Here is a 15,586-nt window from a genome sequence, read left to right on the forward strand (position 1 = left end):
AATGACTCTAATTGACGCGCAAACCATCTGCTCTGACCTGCAGAATGTTTTAAAGGCAAGTTTCTGGTATTCCCAGCGGGGATTCCCTCAATCTGTGCCACCCAAAGTTCTGAAGTGGCCCAATAAATCACAGATGAATCTCTGTAAATTGCATCGTCACTTTGCATAAACATTCGAGTGTGTTCGCGAATGAAAATTGCGGGTATAAGATTGCCGCCGGTTGGCACTCAAGTGCGGAAGGTCGCGCATTCATTGTCATCACTCCATCTTCGCAAGAAGTCATTTCGTATTCAAATTGATCCACTTTTATGCGTCAAATATTTATATGTTTCTCTTCTGTTTACCATTCGTAAACACATGCCGCGATCTGTATTTATGTGACAGTTGACAGCTGTCACAATGACAGTATTTTTGAGATGATCTTCTAATTTTCATTTCTTTGAGAATGTCGAGATAATAATTTGAGTTGTTTTTATTTCTCACCTCATTGACAGGTAATCTTTAGCTTAAATCTCTTCCACATAAGTGGCGATATTATATAAAATTGCACGGAATCCTCTGTGGTGCGGTAAATCCATAAATCACCTTGACATCATTTTGCACAGTGAGAAACTCTCCGTGGCATGGCTTTAGTTGTGGCTAAAGCCGATGGGATGAGAAGACGAAATTCTTTTCTTCTCTCTGTTTGCCTCTCGGTTTGTCTGATGGCTTTTTGTGAAATCAATTAGGTGGAGTTGTGATTGGAATACGAAAGTGACTAAATAGCATTGTCAAAAAGATGTCACGTCATTAATTAAAGCAATGCCAAGAATGCCTAAACAAGACATTGCAATTTTTGATTCTTTGTTTTTTTTGTGAAATGAACAAAACCTTTTCCCACAATGTTAGGCTTTTAATTGATTTCATATAATGAGAGCAACTACAAATAAAACTGCGACAGCTCAAAATAACAGAAACACTTAGCCTTATAAGATCAAGAACAATGGATGGATGAAACGCAATTAATGTTATGCATAGTTATCGCAAAGTTCATTAATTATAAATTTTTCTTAGTTTCTTGGGTGTGATACAGCATAATCTTTGAATTTCTGTCAAATTTGACGGCTGTCAGAAGTGGCGGGTGCATGAATTCGTGGAAAATTGGACAATTACCAGCAGATATCCATAAATCTCCGACACACAGTGTGCAAGAAAGCGTGAAGGAGAAGCCGACAAATGTAAATAAATCGATTGAAATAGCACGTGCATATTAGAGGATCTACAAATACTTACTGCAATTGCTCACAAGTCGAATTAAAATGTAAACAATGCTGGAGACGGCGTCATGGTGACATTTAAATACAGATTGTGGCTTCCAGCAGTCTCTTGAGAATTCTTACATTTGTGCATTATTTATAAATAACAAGAAAGTGAGGTTACGTAAGATGTCTGAGAAATTAGACAGAGAGTCATTCAAAGTGGGTGCCTACTTTAATAATCAGGGTTATGCGATGTTTTGGATGACTGTAAATAGCTGGGAAATTTTCGCAGAAACTCCGCCCACTCGAATGCCCCGCCTTCTAAAATAGTTCGAGTGTTTTGATACACCCTATATTTTCGCCATTTAAATTGCTCCAGAAGGCAATATTAAAGGGACATTCTGGCGAAGGGTGAAAAATCCCTCGAGGCGATGTAGTGGTGTTTTATTGAGAAGACGGCCTCAATAGAGCCTTTCGAATTGGTTTTAAAGTTCAAGGGTAGCAATATAATATCCCATGTGTTATGGGCTTTCAAGCTCTCTCAAGGGCTTATCCGCCTCCAACTTTTCAACCTGTTTTGGCATTTCGCCTTTTCCGGAAGTCAAGAAAGTCGAACAATAAAGGTCTGACTTTATGTCGTCATGTTAATTGTGTGTTTATCTGCAATTCAGGCCAAGTGGGACACGAGAGAGATTTTTATCACATTAAGGAGATTATGATTGTAATTGATTAATTGCTTTCTTCGCTGGTCTGAGTCTCCTGTCCTGTACATTCATAAAGCGCGCCTCTCCTCACTCCATGTCTTCTGTTTGAGGTTAATGAACGTGTGTATTTTCTTCCCCTCCTCGGTTTTTCAGCTTGGTTTTTTTGTGCTGCCTTGTGTTCTTCATCCATAAATTTCAGGGAAGTGAATTTTATGATTTCTGCGGCTGAAGGAGAACACAGAACAGCAGAAAAAAGCAGAGGAGAGAACTTCCACATGAGGGTAATTTGTGGAGAGAGTTTTTTGCCTATCTCAGGGGATTGTGTGCAAAATTTTTGGCCACCCCAGAATGTGGGTGGAGAGAAGAGGAAATTTCCCCCATAAATTTTTCGGATAGGCTAAAGAAAAATCATACAATGCAAATAAGGCCATTGACCTTGGGTGAGAAAAACAGAAAGACAACAACCGATTAGAAGTTGGGTTGTTTGATGTGGTTGAAAGCAAAGTGCGACGATTTGCTGGCTTTTGTCGGTGCTCATCGGTTTTTTTCCTTCAGCCAAACAACTACAGTGGCGTCAGACGGAATATCACAGATATCGCATGCGATGGTGTGCGTATAAATATTCCCCCACAACACCAACGTTGATATCGAAGGCAATTTCACACAGTTTTCCATTCACACACTCGCAATTTTGTGTGAATTTTATTTATAACGACGCGAGCGAGATGGGTTATTGAAAACCATATCAACATCACAGCTCGGCGCAGTCTCTCGCTCGCGTCGCCTTGAATGGGCGCGAGTGTGAGTGAGATGGTTGGAAAAATTGCCGTGCGGGCCTTATATTAAGAGTGCTTCATTTCCAATTCAATGGAATGCGTGTTTTATGTTTCGTACACACAGAGACCCTCTTCGCGCCCCACCGAGAGATTTAATACAATAATTGCATCTGATAAATGGTGATTTTTACCATCTCATCGACTCGTTTATCCTTAATTTATAACCATGTTTATTGTGCTCATTTAAAGGTCGAACGCTTTCTACAACTTTTCATTAACCACTGTTTTTTGTTTTCATTTCAGGTGAGAACTTTACTTAGGAATACATTAGACAGAGAAGACTGAAATGCTTGTTTCGGTGAGAAATTACCAGATTTTAATTGAAAAAGTATATTTTGGAAATAAAAGATTGTGAGATTAGGATTTAATATGTGAAATAATGTGTAGCGGACTTAGGAAATTATGCAAAGTTTCAAGTTAATCATTCGCATACCGTCTAATTAACCTTTAAGAATTATTGTCAAATACATAATTGTAAAAGACTTTCATCTCGTTTTCACAGTGCATCGTGACAAATTATTTGAAAAATTGGTAAAAAAAAAGATGATAGTTTATAAATTTGAATACAGCGTAAAAAAATGATCTATGTCAGCGCCAAACCCATGAATAATTGACTTTTTATCACTTTCCTTTCGCACTAAACTGCCATTTATCACGTTTTGTCGGCAATGACATTCAAGAATGGTTGATTGTTTGAGTGGAATTGGGTGAAATTTGCAACAAAGATAAAACTTTCACTAAAATTCCAATAGCAAATGAGGTGATTTGCAGTTACAACTTTATGAGCTGTTTGACCATCAATCTAATTTCTTGCATCATTCTTGTATAATTAAGACTGTGCCAGAGATTAAAAGTCAAAGTCAAGGATTTTGACTGATTTTTGGGGCCTCAAAACTGAGAAAACCACAAGAGAGAGAGAGAGAAAAAGCGATTGGGAAAAAAGTGTTCATGGAAAGATTGCGAGAAGAGGCAAAAGTGGGACAAGTATGATTTCAATATCACTTTTAAATATTATCTCTCTCCTCTTTCATGCCCATTCTTTGGGGTTTCGCTGTGTGGAGACGAGTGGCGAAAGGAGGTTGGCGTGACCGGAAAAAGGGGTGAAAGGTCACAAATTTGTTACAGACCTATTGAGGTCTCGCTCCCAAACCCGGATTCATTGGTGGAAATTTGAATAAAATTCACCCCACAAAGTGAGTGGGTGTTAAATGATTTTCATTCTCTATTGAATTATTCACCAGTTCGACCGGGGTTGAATCTCCTTAATCGGACATTTGTCTCCATGTCATGCTTTCATGGCTGTGGCGAACGAGGAATTGTGTGTGATTTCTTAATTGGCCCCTCTCGTGTGTGCCATCGAAATCGACGGCGGTCTCGAGTGAGAGACAAATGATTATCTGCATGATTTACTTCAAATGCTGCCTCGTGAAGTCTGAACCGGTTCGCCAAGTCGCCAAACGTGGTACTTATCGTAATCTTGGCTGATGGATCGACTTCTTTTTCAGGGCATTCTCTAAGCACAACTCCATTCCGAAATTCATTCATCTTCGTGTCAATCTTCACGCAGGAATTTGCACATCTTTTGCGACTTGCCCAGACTCCTGTCTTGTCCTCCGTGGCCTAATTTCTCAACGAAAATCTCATATGCAGAGATCTCATATCAAAGATCATAGCGATCCAAAAAGTTTTCAAATCAACATCGAAAGAAGGTCTGGTCAGACGAGATTTCATCCCCTTAAGCGATAAAATTCCACAATCGATTACATTGTTAATTTCACTGAGTTTACAAAACACTGATAAAAAAAATCCCAACCAAAATTGCTATCGCTGCTGAGGTGAAAAAGAAAGAAGACTCTTTGCAATCCGAGACGCGAACATGAAAACAAAGGAAAGATGGGAATGAAAAAATCGTCTCAGGGGGAATCAAATAAACTTTCATTGGTGAAGATATCAAGCGACATTTCCGCATTGAATAAATAATTCTCATGTTTCTCAAGTTTCTCCTCTTCGCCAATTCCTTATCTCATCGCACCATGTTTAATCGTTGCTTTTTACACCTTCTTTCCATCGTCCCTCCCCCGCCTGTTCCCGTGCAACTGCGAGCAGTGTCGAGTTTACACTGTGCCAAAGTGTGGCGTAGAGACTTTAAAAACTAATCTCAGCTCTGAATCGGGCCATTATTCACGCGTATACACATTAATATTTGCCGGGTTTGGCCACTATATTTTCTTTAAAGACAATCGATTAACGGCCCTCTATTCGACGGTATATTTCATGTTTGGGGTTTGCCTAGCGAAATGGCTGATTTATTTTTAGATTGCGCTTATCTGCGGACTATTTTCGCTAAAATCAACACTTTCCCCATGGTGTGACACTGAAAGTCAAAGGTCACGCGCCTCCGATTACCATCTAAATCTGATCCGATGAGATTTTCCCTCCGGAAAAGCGATGCTCTCAAGCAGAGGCGGAAGGATGTTAGCAAAGTGGAATCTTATTTTAATAATACAATTCATTGAGCGAGTAGGATAAAAATATTTTCCAAGAGCTTTTATAGGTTACAATTGCAGTAGGAAAAGACATTTTTCTAGTTCAATTCCTTGGTACAGTGCATAAAATGTAATTAATTCGTGTCAAAACTCATTATAACTCATAAAAAACGATAACAAAATGTGTCATATTTCTGCGATTTTCTGCTCTGTTCTTCCTCATTCCAAAAGATTCCTAATAAATCACTTCCAGTTTCTGCTGAATTACAAAGTAATATTAAACAGCCAAAGAGCAAATAAATTATCATAATATTGTCCACTTAAAGAGTTATTTAGTTTAAAATTTCCCTAATTAATTTTCTCTGGATGAAAGTATCTTATTACTTCTTTTAACGTGAAATTAAACCGGCGTGTCGACTAAAAAAAAACTGCGCTAAAAAAGTTCATGGCAAAAAAGTTTTTTTTTTCCTGTGTACTCGGGAAACTTTGTCACCGTCACCAGTTTCCCAGGAAACCCTCTGGCCTGAAGGGATTATTTTCAGTTGCGAAACTTTCTCTGGGCACATGAGATTTTATTGTACTTCTCAATCATGCATTTTTGACGTTTGGGGTGAAAAATCTCGTATGGCGTTGATTTTGAGGTAAATATCTCAACATTCAGGAATCGTTGTGGCGAAATGGGTAGAAGAGAAGCTCACGACGGCATGAGAAAGCTAACGGTGAAGCCGCTGATCTCTTGTGTACAACGATATACTTCTCTCGCGATGTTCGCGCGCGCGGCAGAACTTGAAAATTGAGTTCAACATACAAGTACAGAAGGGGCCAGAGAATAGGTGACTCTTGGCGGTTGAATACATTGAAATGAAAATGTAATGAAGAGAGAGAGAGAGAGAGAGCGAGAGAGGGAGAGTGAGAGAGAGAAGGGGGAAATACAAGAAATTCATTTCGTGCTAGAATTGCCGCTCGATGGCTGTAAATTTTCCTTTTAGTCAGTGAATTTGCTGGCAAGTGACCCATTTTTGCTCTGTTGGCGCAGAAACGAAGATGAATTTGCTTCATTTTGTCTCATTTGACGACAGAGAGGGTAAACTCTTGCTCACAATTAATGAGATTATTCTTCACCCAATTCGAAAGCGAACACTAACAAAGTGTCAGTTAATTAGCCATCTTGGCTGCGAGAAAAAAATGCCTCGCTTGTGCCATCGAACCACCCCAAACAAAACACGTTGAAACATCTTTTTTTGTTGTTATTGTTCTCTCATGAGAAAAAGGCGCACCGAAAAATTGAAGATAGAAATATATTGGAGGAAATAAATCTCGACGGCCGCGAACGATGCAAGAAATGTTATAAATCGTGTAACGGGAACTTTAAATTGATATTTTCTTCACTGTATATGTTCCTCATTTTCACTTTGGCCTCCTCTTCTGAGATTTGTGCTTAGTTGAATTATGTGGCCGGATTTCACGATGGGGAATGTCGCACTGGGTGGCATGAGTTCTCCGCAAAAATTGGTCTCACCGCTACTGTCCATAGTCGCGTGACCTTGACCTACACCCGCGTCTGCGAGATTTCTCTTGTGGTTGGTGGACAATTAAGAAAAAGAGTGACATGGCGCAAAAACTGCGGATGATGAGGTGCTGTGTGTAAGGGAGGGAAAATTGTATCACAACCCAATTTGTTGGCGGATATTCTGTAATTTATTTCGTCTGACAGCTTCTTTGCCTTTTCCCGCGCAAAATTAATTGTACTACGTGTTTTCACTGTTGGGGCGACATGCAAAGGCACACTTTAGTCAATTTCACCTCTGATAATACTGTTTTGAGATGGAGTTATCTTAATGTGGATTGGATTAAGCTAAGATTACTGAATTGTAGTTTATCTGTTGGGTGCATTTTGTGGCAATTAAATTGTTAAAATTTTTGAGATATTCCGCCCACTAGAATGCCACACCCAGCCTGAATATTACCTCTGCGCATTCATCTACATATATGTAGTCAAATTTATCAGTAGAAATAATTGAGCAACAACTTTTGTAATACTATTACGCTGAAGGATTAAATTATATTTGAGGGAATACCTTTAGAGCCACTCTACAATGTTGCTAATTTAGCAAATAAGCTGATGAAGTCAGCACTTAATACACTTCTGCCCTCAATTGAGTATCTTATAATTGCAGCCAATCCATTGGAATCGATTTTACGTGCATATTGACGATAAGTTCTTCGTGATCTGCGCTGAAACTTGAAAGTGCAGCGATTGTGGCTCTTTACATAAGACGAGCCTGAAAACAGTGCAAGGAAATGAAAGTGAGAGAGAGAGAGAACCAAAACAAAGACTACGCGAAACCTGAAATGTGATATCTTATCTGGAGTTTGTGTGTTAAAATTGGTGAAATTGAGATTGCGACAGTGTTGTATAAATAAATGGTTTAAGCTGAATTTGTGCGAAAATGGCGAGTTTATTTTCTCAACACTGAGAAACTGCTGATTGGCGTTTTTCTTGGCTTTATCAGTAGCACTTTTTTCATGTGCGCTTGTTTATTGAGTTTGCCTTCAATTTAGGCGTGTGTGACGCCACTATCTTTGAACTTCAATGACACGCGATTTCGTCACAGGAATTGAAGCACTGTGATACACTTTGTCATATAATTGAGATCTTAAAGATGTGTTTGAGTTTTTCTCCTTGAAAAACAGTCAATGCAGGAAGGCAAACTCGTGGTGATTTATCAATATAATATAATTTATTCATATCAATTTCTTATGTTGATATAATTCTGCGCTCGTTCCTCGCGAGTCACTGTGCATTTCAATCTTGAGTGAATTTTGTACATTTTCAACTCGTGATGAAGAAGAGGAGGAAAAAAAATGTCAAGATTATAGCCAATTGAGAGATCAAGGGAACAATTTATTTCCCAGTGTGACGCGATAAGAAGGCGCTCGGTTTAAGAATTGAAGTTGACAAGAGATGCTTTAAATTCGTAGTGGTTGAAATCGATTCGAGGCACTTGCATTAGAGCCATAAAGCCGCATAATTCCACAATGAATTTCTCTCTCTCACACTCTTTCAAATGGTTCGTGAGGCGAAAATAGTTTGCACACGGCAAAAGCCACCCAGTATAATCTGCCAACTCAACTTTCTAGGTCAGTTACTCGCGTGACGTAAGAATTTCGAGTGTGGCGAAGCAAAATTCGCGAAGGTGGGATGACAATATATATTGGTGCGACAAAAATTGGACTTCTTTAAGAAAATCCAGGCGGAATTTCCACGCGGAAGCAATTAATTCGCAAAGTAGGTGAATGGCCGAGTTGGTAATTAATTTTTCCTCCTCAATAGACTTTCATGTTGACTTGTGAGTCAGTGACAAAAAGAATGAGGCGAGGCAGAGCTGAAAATCGTCAGCGACGGGTTATCAGTCAGAGACTAATCGTCTTCTTGTTTGCCAAAGCATTAAAGGATATTTTTTATGCTAAACAGTCATTTAACGCTCTTTTTTATCTTTTGAAAAATTTGAATATTAACACTTGAGTGAGTTGAAGTGCATTGATTACGGAAAATGTGTACAACTGACTGTAATTAATGAGAGTAATCACGATGTTATCTGACTAAAAAATCACATTTCAGCCGGTGAAAAGCGCAAAGAGTCAAGTTTCTCTCTTGGGAGCCCCTTGGGCTGTGGTTACGGTTGAAAGATCCCCTCATTTTCACTCACAATTTGTGCTTTTGCCCAAGAGTGCACTTGAATGTTTATTTATCTCCAAATTAACCCATTTAGCGCTCATCTCAACACGTGCCTGACACATTTTTCACGCGCTCTCATTGAAGCGAGACGCGTGATTTCGCTCAAAATCCGCAATTTGGGTTATTTTTTCGAATGGGATTTAGCGAAAAAGAGAAGAGAAACTGGATCAGTTTATTTGACAGTGACAATTTTGTGCGTTGTTGATAATTGTAGAGATGGAAAGATTTCGCGTAATCTTTAGCTGTCAGATTGTGTAAAGAATGAATGTGTCAAAATGCAAATCATGCAAGCCATTGCGCTCCTTTCCAATTTCACATTGCAACGAACAATTTCCTCGTTAATTATTTCAATTGAATTACTAAACTAACCTCAATTATTACATAAACAAACAGAGGTCTGATTACTACATGGATATATTGTAAGGCCTGCACCTATCTCACTCTCACCACGGCCAAAGGCGCTCTCTTTGCTCGCTCGTGCGCGTGCAGTGCAAGTGAGAAGGTTATAAATGATGCAAAAGAGATCAGAGAAGAAAAAACAGGCAGCGAGTGAAAAATCCGAATGAGGGGATCACAAAAGAGGGGGAAAATGCAAGTTTACAGTTGCACTTATCTTCACTCGAGTGTGCAATTGACAAGGAAAGTCAACTTTTTGTGTCATGTATTCTATGCATTGTTGACATAGTCTAGTGTCACTGTGACAGCAAATTTACTGTCTAAATAAGGATCGTTTTCAAATTGAGTGTTTTTTTTGTAAAGAAAATCGTTAAGCATATCATGTCACAAAGCGCGTAAAAATTGCTCTTGAGCCACACAGCAAAGACAGATAATCGTGGATGAAACTCGTTTTGCAGTGGCTTTTTTCTTCCACTTCTCTCCTCATCTTCTCACCAGTTGATCTCACTCTCCCCACTTCAATCTCAAATCCATCCGAGGGAGAGAAAGACACAAGACAGAGAGACGAAGGAAAAAAGTGGGAGAGAAGAAGTCCAAGAAATTCAGAGAGAAAGCGAAGTTCATCACACTTTTTTGCCGATTCCATATCGATCCTTGTCCCACGCGTGGCACCCTTCATCGGCGTTTCACTCCCACGATTGTATTTTGTGATTTTGGAATCGAAGGGCCGATTGCAGATGAAAGGCCATGCTTTGGGACGACGAAAACATATCGCGGAGGGATTAAATAATGCATGAGGGAGAGAAACTCCACTTCTCTCACATTGGAAGGAAGCTGCAGACGATAAAAAGTCGAGAGGCATAAGCACAGGTTTGTGCGAGACAGACACATTAAGTTGGGAGATACGAAGAGCGAGAGAGCATAAAAACGTATCATTGAATTCAGTGCTGTAATTTCCAAGGCAAACATCGCGAAATGCTTTATCGCTGAATTTACAATAAATTTTCAGAGGCTCATTCTCAACGTCCTCGCTTCTTAACGCTGTGCACAGAGTAAGATACATTGCAGAGCTGGGCGAAATGTGAGACATTTTGACCCAAATTGTGTTATATGGCTTATTGATTTGTGTTTTTTTTCTGTGCGAGGGAAATTTAGTGTACTATTTTGCAGGGTGAGAGACTTTCCCTTGACACACTCTTCCTGATATAATCCAGCTAATATTAGTGCTCACTTGTTAGGATGGTGAACGCGCGCGTTCAATAGATTTACAGTCGAATGCAAATTAGTCGTAAAAGTGCAGATAATTGAGATGGTAATCTTGAAAAAAAGTATTTGCGGTTAGCTGCATTTGATGTTTAGGGGAGAGTGAAGCTAATTATGGGCAGGTAGACAATCATGCGTGTACACATGGGTTACTTTTACGACATGAAAATCACGTGATGGACAAAGTGTGAGACTGAAATGATTAGGAATAATAAATTTATTCCAAAATGTGACTTTATGGTGAATCATGAGATATTCAAGTTCAATGTTATCCGTCACAGGGCAATGAAAATGTTCTATACCGTGTCTGTTTCGTTTTATAACAGAATCGGACGTTCTATTCTATCTAGAAATGAGCTGTCTCAATTAATTTCACACCATAATTGTAATAATAATAATTGAAGGTGCTTCGATCGAGCTCAAACGCGGCATTCAAAGATGATTTAATAACAGATATTTACTGTTTCTGGTTTTGCTAGATTGCTAGATAATAGTGTGATATCACAATTATACACTCTGTTATTAAGATATGTTGGCGTTTTGAACACTTATTAAAAAGTCAAGCCCTTTATTTGTTGGAGTAGAAAATCCTCAGTGTTGCTTCAAGTTTACTTCCCGAATAAAACACCGGTAAACTGACATGTTCACGAGATAAGATACTGTCGTTATAGAGCTTCAAAATAGCTTCGCATAATCCTATCTAATTGTTTACGCTTTGAATGTAAACAATTACCACTGTTTTGTATACAAATCAAGTAATCATAACTTGTCTGCAAAAATATCTCACATTTATCGATGCCACCACACTTTATTCTACAAACAACTCTACATCGTGAAACAACTGAGATTCACCCGTCTTTGGGGGGTAATGAAAAAAAAAATCAATTGGCCCTTACAATAATTTAAGAGGGAAAATTTGCTGTCACGCAAGCATTTTTTCCCGCTAACATTCGCAATATTCTCACCAATTTATCGTGGACAAAGCAGCGCAGAGAGACTTGATAAGGAAATTCAGCTTTTCAATCTCCATCGTGATTTTGAGGTCATTGCCACGGCGTGGGTGACTGGCTGATTTCGCGAATGGTTTTCCTGCCCTCGAGAAAAAGCAGCTTTGGCGCGAAAAATAGGCCCGAAAAAGTGTAATTTGCGTGGGCGTTTCAAAGGCAATGGCATCATGGTGTATTTTTGGCGCGAGATTTGTTTCATAGACATGCGAATTGACTTGCATTTGAGACAATGTGAATCCTAATCGATTAATTAGCCTTGGTTTTGAGCCTCCTTTCCGCCCGCCGGACATAAATAATGATGTGAAGCGGAAGAATGGTGAAAGTAATTGAATCTGAATCCCATGACAAAGGAGACACACGACGGAAAGGATGCCGGGTTTCTCATCCTCCTTCTATCATGGCGAGTCGCGTCGACGCAAAATCCCCGTCGTGGAAACTCCCTTGAGATTTTTCTCAATGGTGTGTGCAGCAGCAGCACTTTGTGGAAAGATACGTTTTTATATGATAAAAACTTTTCGGGGAAAATACCCAGAATTTTCACGCGCCAATCAACGCAAAAGTGATGGCGAATAGGCGCCAAAAAGCAACGGATTCGCACGATTAAGCCTCAATAGACTACTCAATGAAGTTTCATTTGGGGACAAATATCGCTCTTTAACATCGCAATTCACAAACAATCTGTCTTTTCCTGCTGTTCTTGTACTATTTATAGACTCTTGTGTTTTCGGTTTGAAGGAGTCTTGAGAAAGTGCTTGAAGTCATTTGGTTTTGTGGGTTTGGATAAAGTTTAATTGCTTTAAAGAAGCTGGAATTTCATAGCACTTTTCTGCGATCGATTAAACAAGAGTCATTGTCGCGAAAATGAGTAACTAAGTGTGTGAAATGGCTAATTCTTCGATTATTACTTTAATTCTCAGCTTGTTGGAATGCCATAAAAACAATAAGATTTTCATACATTCGTAGCTAAAAATTTTGTTAGTTGGTTAGAGTTTAAATTAAGCTTAAAATTGAGTATTATAATTTAAGCACGACTCCAAGAATTTTAACCCCTTACTAAACAGAGTCGGTGCTTATCCACTTTCGCAGTAATTGAATGAGGCATTGATAGGTTGAAAAGTTTTTGTATAACCCAATAATGCGATTGAAAACATAGGAATTCACTCTGGAGTTGAGTATCGGGGATTAATTGGATCGAAACTTTGATTGCAAAAGCTACAATTTGAATTTTTCCTTCCATTTCAGGCTCAAATACTCAGTGACAATGGAGAGTGGCGAGAGAGTTGAGGAGAAACTTCCGGACGCCACGGAGGACACATCACAGAAGTGTGAAGAAGCTCCAGAAGTGCCCAAGGTGGAAAAGACCAATTCCGGGGTGGCGGAAGATGCGCCGAAAGAAGATCCTGTCGTAGAGGAGAAGGTGGATGAGGCGAAGGAGAGTCCAGTGGAGCTCACAGAGGGTGAGGAGGTGAAGTGTCCAGAGAGTAATTTAATAGAATTCAAGGGCGGTGGTCAGGAGGATTCCACAGAGCGTGAGGATCGTGTTCCGCATTCCACCACGAGTTTGCGCGGCTCTGAGTCTCCGATTCCGGTGGGAAATTTGCCTCCACCGCGCTCGAGGCGGCCACAATTGATGGACAATCTCAAGAGGAAGACCACATCAGAGAGTTCGGAGCCTGAGAGTCTGGAGGATGAGGATTCACCACCGCCGAGCGTGGCGCCCAGCGTAGCGCCGGCCAAAGAGGACACAGACCTCACCAGTGGATATATCAACAAGCGGAGTAGCTTGTATGTGAAGAATCCGGACTTCACAAAACGCATGAATCAAACACCACAGCCACCGACTGCCCAGGTGTCCACGATCCGGAGCGCTCCTGTGTCCAATGACTTGAGCCCATTGCGAATGAAGCCGCCGGATTTTACAAAAATCGTGCAATCCAGCCCTAAAGCGGCACCGTCACCACAGAATGTGACACCCAGTAATTTCGAGGAGATCAGCAGGAAGTACAACTACATCAGCGATCTCCAGCTGAAACCTAGTACAGCTTCGCCGGCGAGCACGAGTTACAGGAATCTCTACGTGAGTGCACCTACATTCACATCACACAAGTTTCACGGGGATGCCAAGCCTGAGGAGGCGACTGAAGAGCCCACGGCGCATGTTATTCACAAGAAGCCTCAGTATTTGCCGCCAAGTCCGCAGGAATCAGTGGCGAGGGGTTACAAGAGTCAGCAGTATTTGCCCAAGACGGATCGAGTGGCGCAGAAAACCTATGCATACGGGAGTCCACCAGTGAAACCCGTTACACCCAAAGCGTCTGTGATACAGCAACAGGTGCCGCAGGATTTATACGGACAGCGCGCTTATATGATGCCACCGCAAGTGGCCAGAAGTCCAGTGGTTATCAAACACCCGCCCAGTCCTGGTGGCTCTATGAATCCACCGCAGAATTGGCCGGGAAGAGTGACACCTCAATCTCCTCACAATGGCTCTGCCCACAGTCCGAACTTCCTCCAGCCGGCGCCGGTGTATAAATCCTCGCCATCGCCTCAAGGGAACTCCTATTATCCTCCCAATGGAGGCACCTATTACGCCCCCAAAGCGGTTGCCAAGGAAAAGCCTCCCATTGAGTATGTGGATCTCACCAAATCAGATGGGAGATCTGCTCGCAGTGAATCCCTGAGCAGGAGTCAAGTGTATGAGATGCGCCACTCGAGTTCTGAGAGCAATCTTGCCTACTACAGACAGATGAAGGAGTCTCAGCAGCAACCCATGCCTTATCCAGGGAGTTCCTCTAAACAGAGCGTTCCATATAGATATCCTACCCATCCACCAGTTAAGGAGACACTCCCGAAGACCTACAGGTAGGAATGGTCCTTATTATTGTAGGAAGTGGCACTAAACGTTATCGCTTAATCACTTTTAGGTATCCTCAGTCACCGCAGGAGCCTGTTTACGAGAGAAATCCTTCCGTAATCGAGAGACTTCCCTCCGCAGCTCCGTCTGCAGCTTCCTATGAACCTCCGCCTGTGGTGAAAGTGAAGACAGAAGTGCCTCCGAAGGCGCCAACAGCCACAGCAACGACCAATTCCGTCTTCGCGCCAGTGAAAAGAGAATCCCCTTTGGACTTGTCTGTGAAGACAGTGAAGACTAAGGCGGATTCTACGGGATGTGATGACATTGGATCGAGTTCCAGCAAAGCCAGAGAGGCTTCCCATGCTCTTAAAGTGAACTACGTGCCAAACTTCCAGAAGCACACCCAGGAAACTAATGAGTATCGTCCACCTTTTGCGGGATATGAGGCTGCACGACCGATCCCACCCAATGCAGGCCAAGTTCTGGCCAAGAGGGTTGCAGTACCTGAGCCACAGCATCGGAGTGCGTATGTGAAGCCTTCAGGGAGTTACTATCCTGCCCAGCCACCGCGGGCAGCGGAACCGCAGAGGAGTGACTATCCAGCGGGAATGTACTATGATCCCAAGAGACCCGCCGAAAGGGTGGCCTATTACCCGCGAGAGTCCGTCCTGCAACCGCCCAATGCCACCAACGTGATAAAATCGGTGAAGCAAGAGTACCAGTATCAACAGTATCCAGCGAAGCCCGAAGTGAGAACTCCGGTGGCGAGATATGAGAACCATGTGGGATATAAGTATCCACAAGCCATTCCGCCAGCGGAGTACCCACAAGCCTACCCCAAGGCGCACTTGGAGGTGCCTCAGAGGCAGGAGTCTTCGATTCCCTATCAGTACAACTATCCCAAACCTGTGCCGGAGAAGGAACCGGAGCGAAAGAGACCAGCAGCTGAGGGGTATCCTTATGAAATGGTGCCGCCCAAGAAGAGCCCAAAGCTAGAGACTCCCATTCAGCAGAAGGTGAGTAATATTCAATAATACCTTATCCCTTTAGAAATGCAAGACAA

The 15,586-nt window shown here is 41.4% G+C and overlaps 1 protein-coding gene across 1 annotated transcript in view; it reads left to right on the forward strand.

The window, feature by feature from the left end:
- Nucleotides 1–15,586, forward strand: part of LOC132260681 (titin-like) — a 34,103-nt gene that overhangs the window by 13,256 nt on the left and 5,261 nt on the right. Inside the window, exons 3-4 of the mRNA XM_059758961.1 lie at nt 12,912–14,531; nt 14,594–15,539. Of these exons, the coding sequence (XP_059614944.1) occupies nt 12,931–14,531; nt 14,594–15,539 (2,547 nt within the window). The 5' untranslated portion in view covers nt 12,912–12,930. The remainder of the gene's footprint in view (nt 1–12,911; nt 14,532–14,593; nt 15,540–15,586) is intronic.

Source organism: Phlebotomus argentipes, unplaced genomic scaffold (assembly GCF_947086385.1).
Source record: "Phlebotomus argentipes unplaced genomic scaffold, Phlebotomus argentipes genome assembly scaffold_18, whole genome shotgun sequence".
NCBI classification, from domain to species: Eukaryota; Metazoa; Arthropoda; class Insecta; order Diptera; family Psychodidae; genus Phlebotomus; species Phlebotomus argentipes.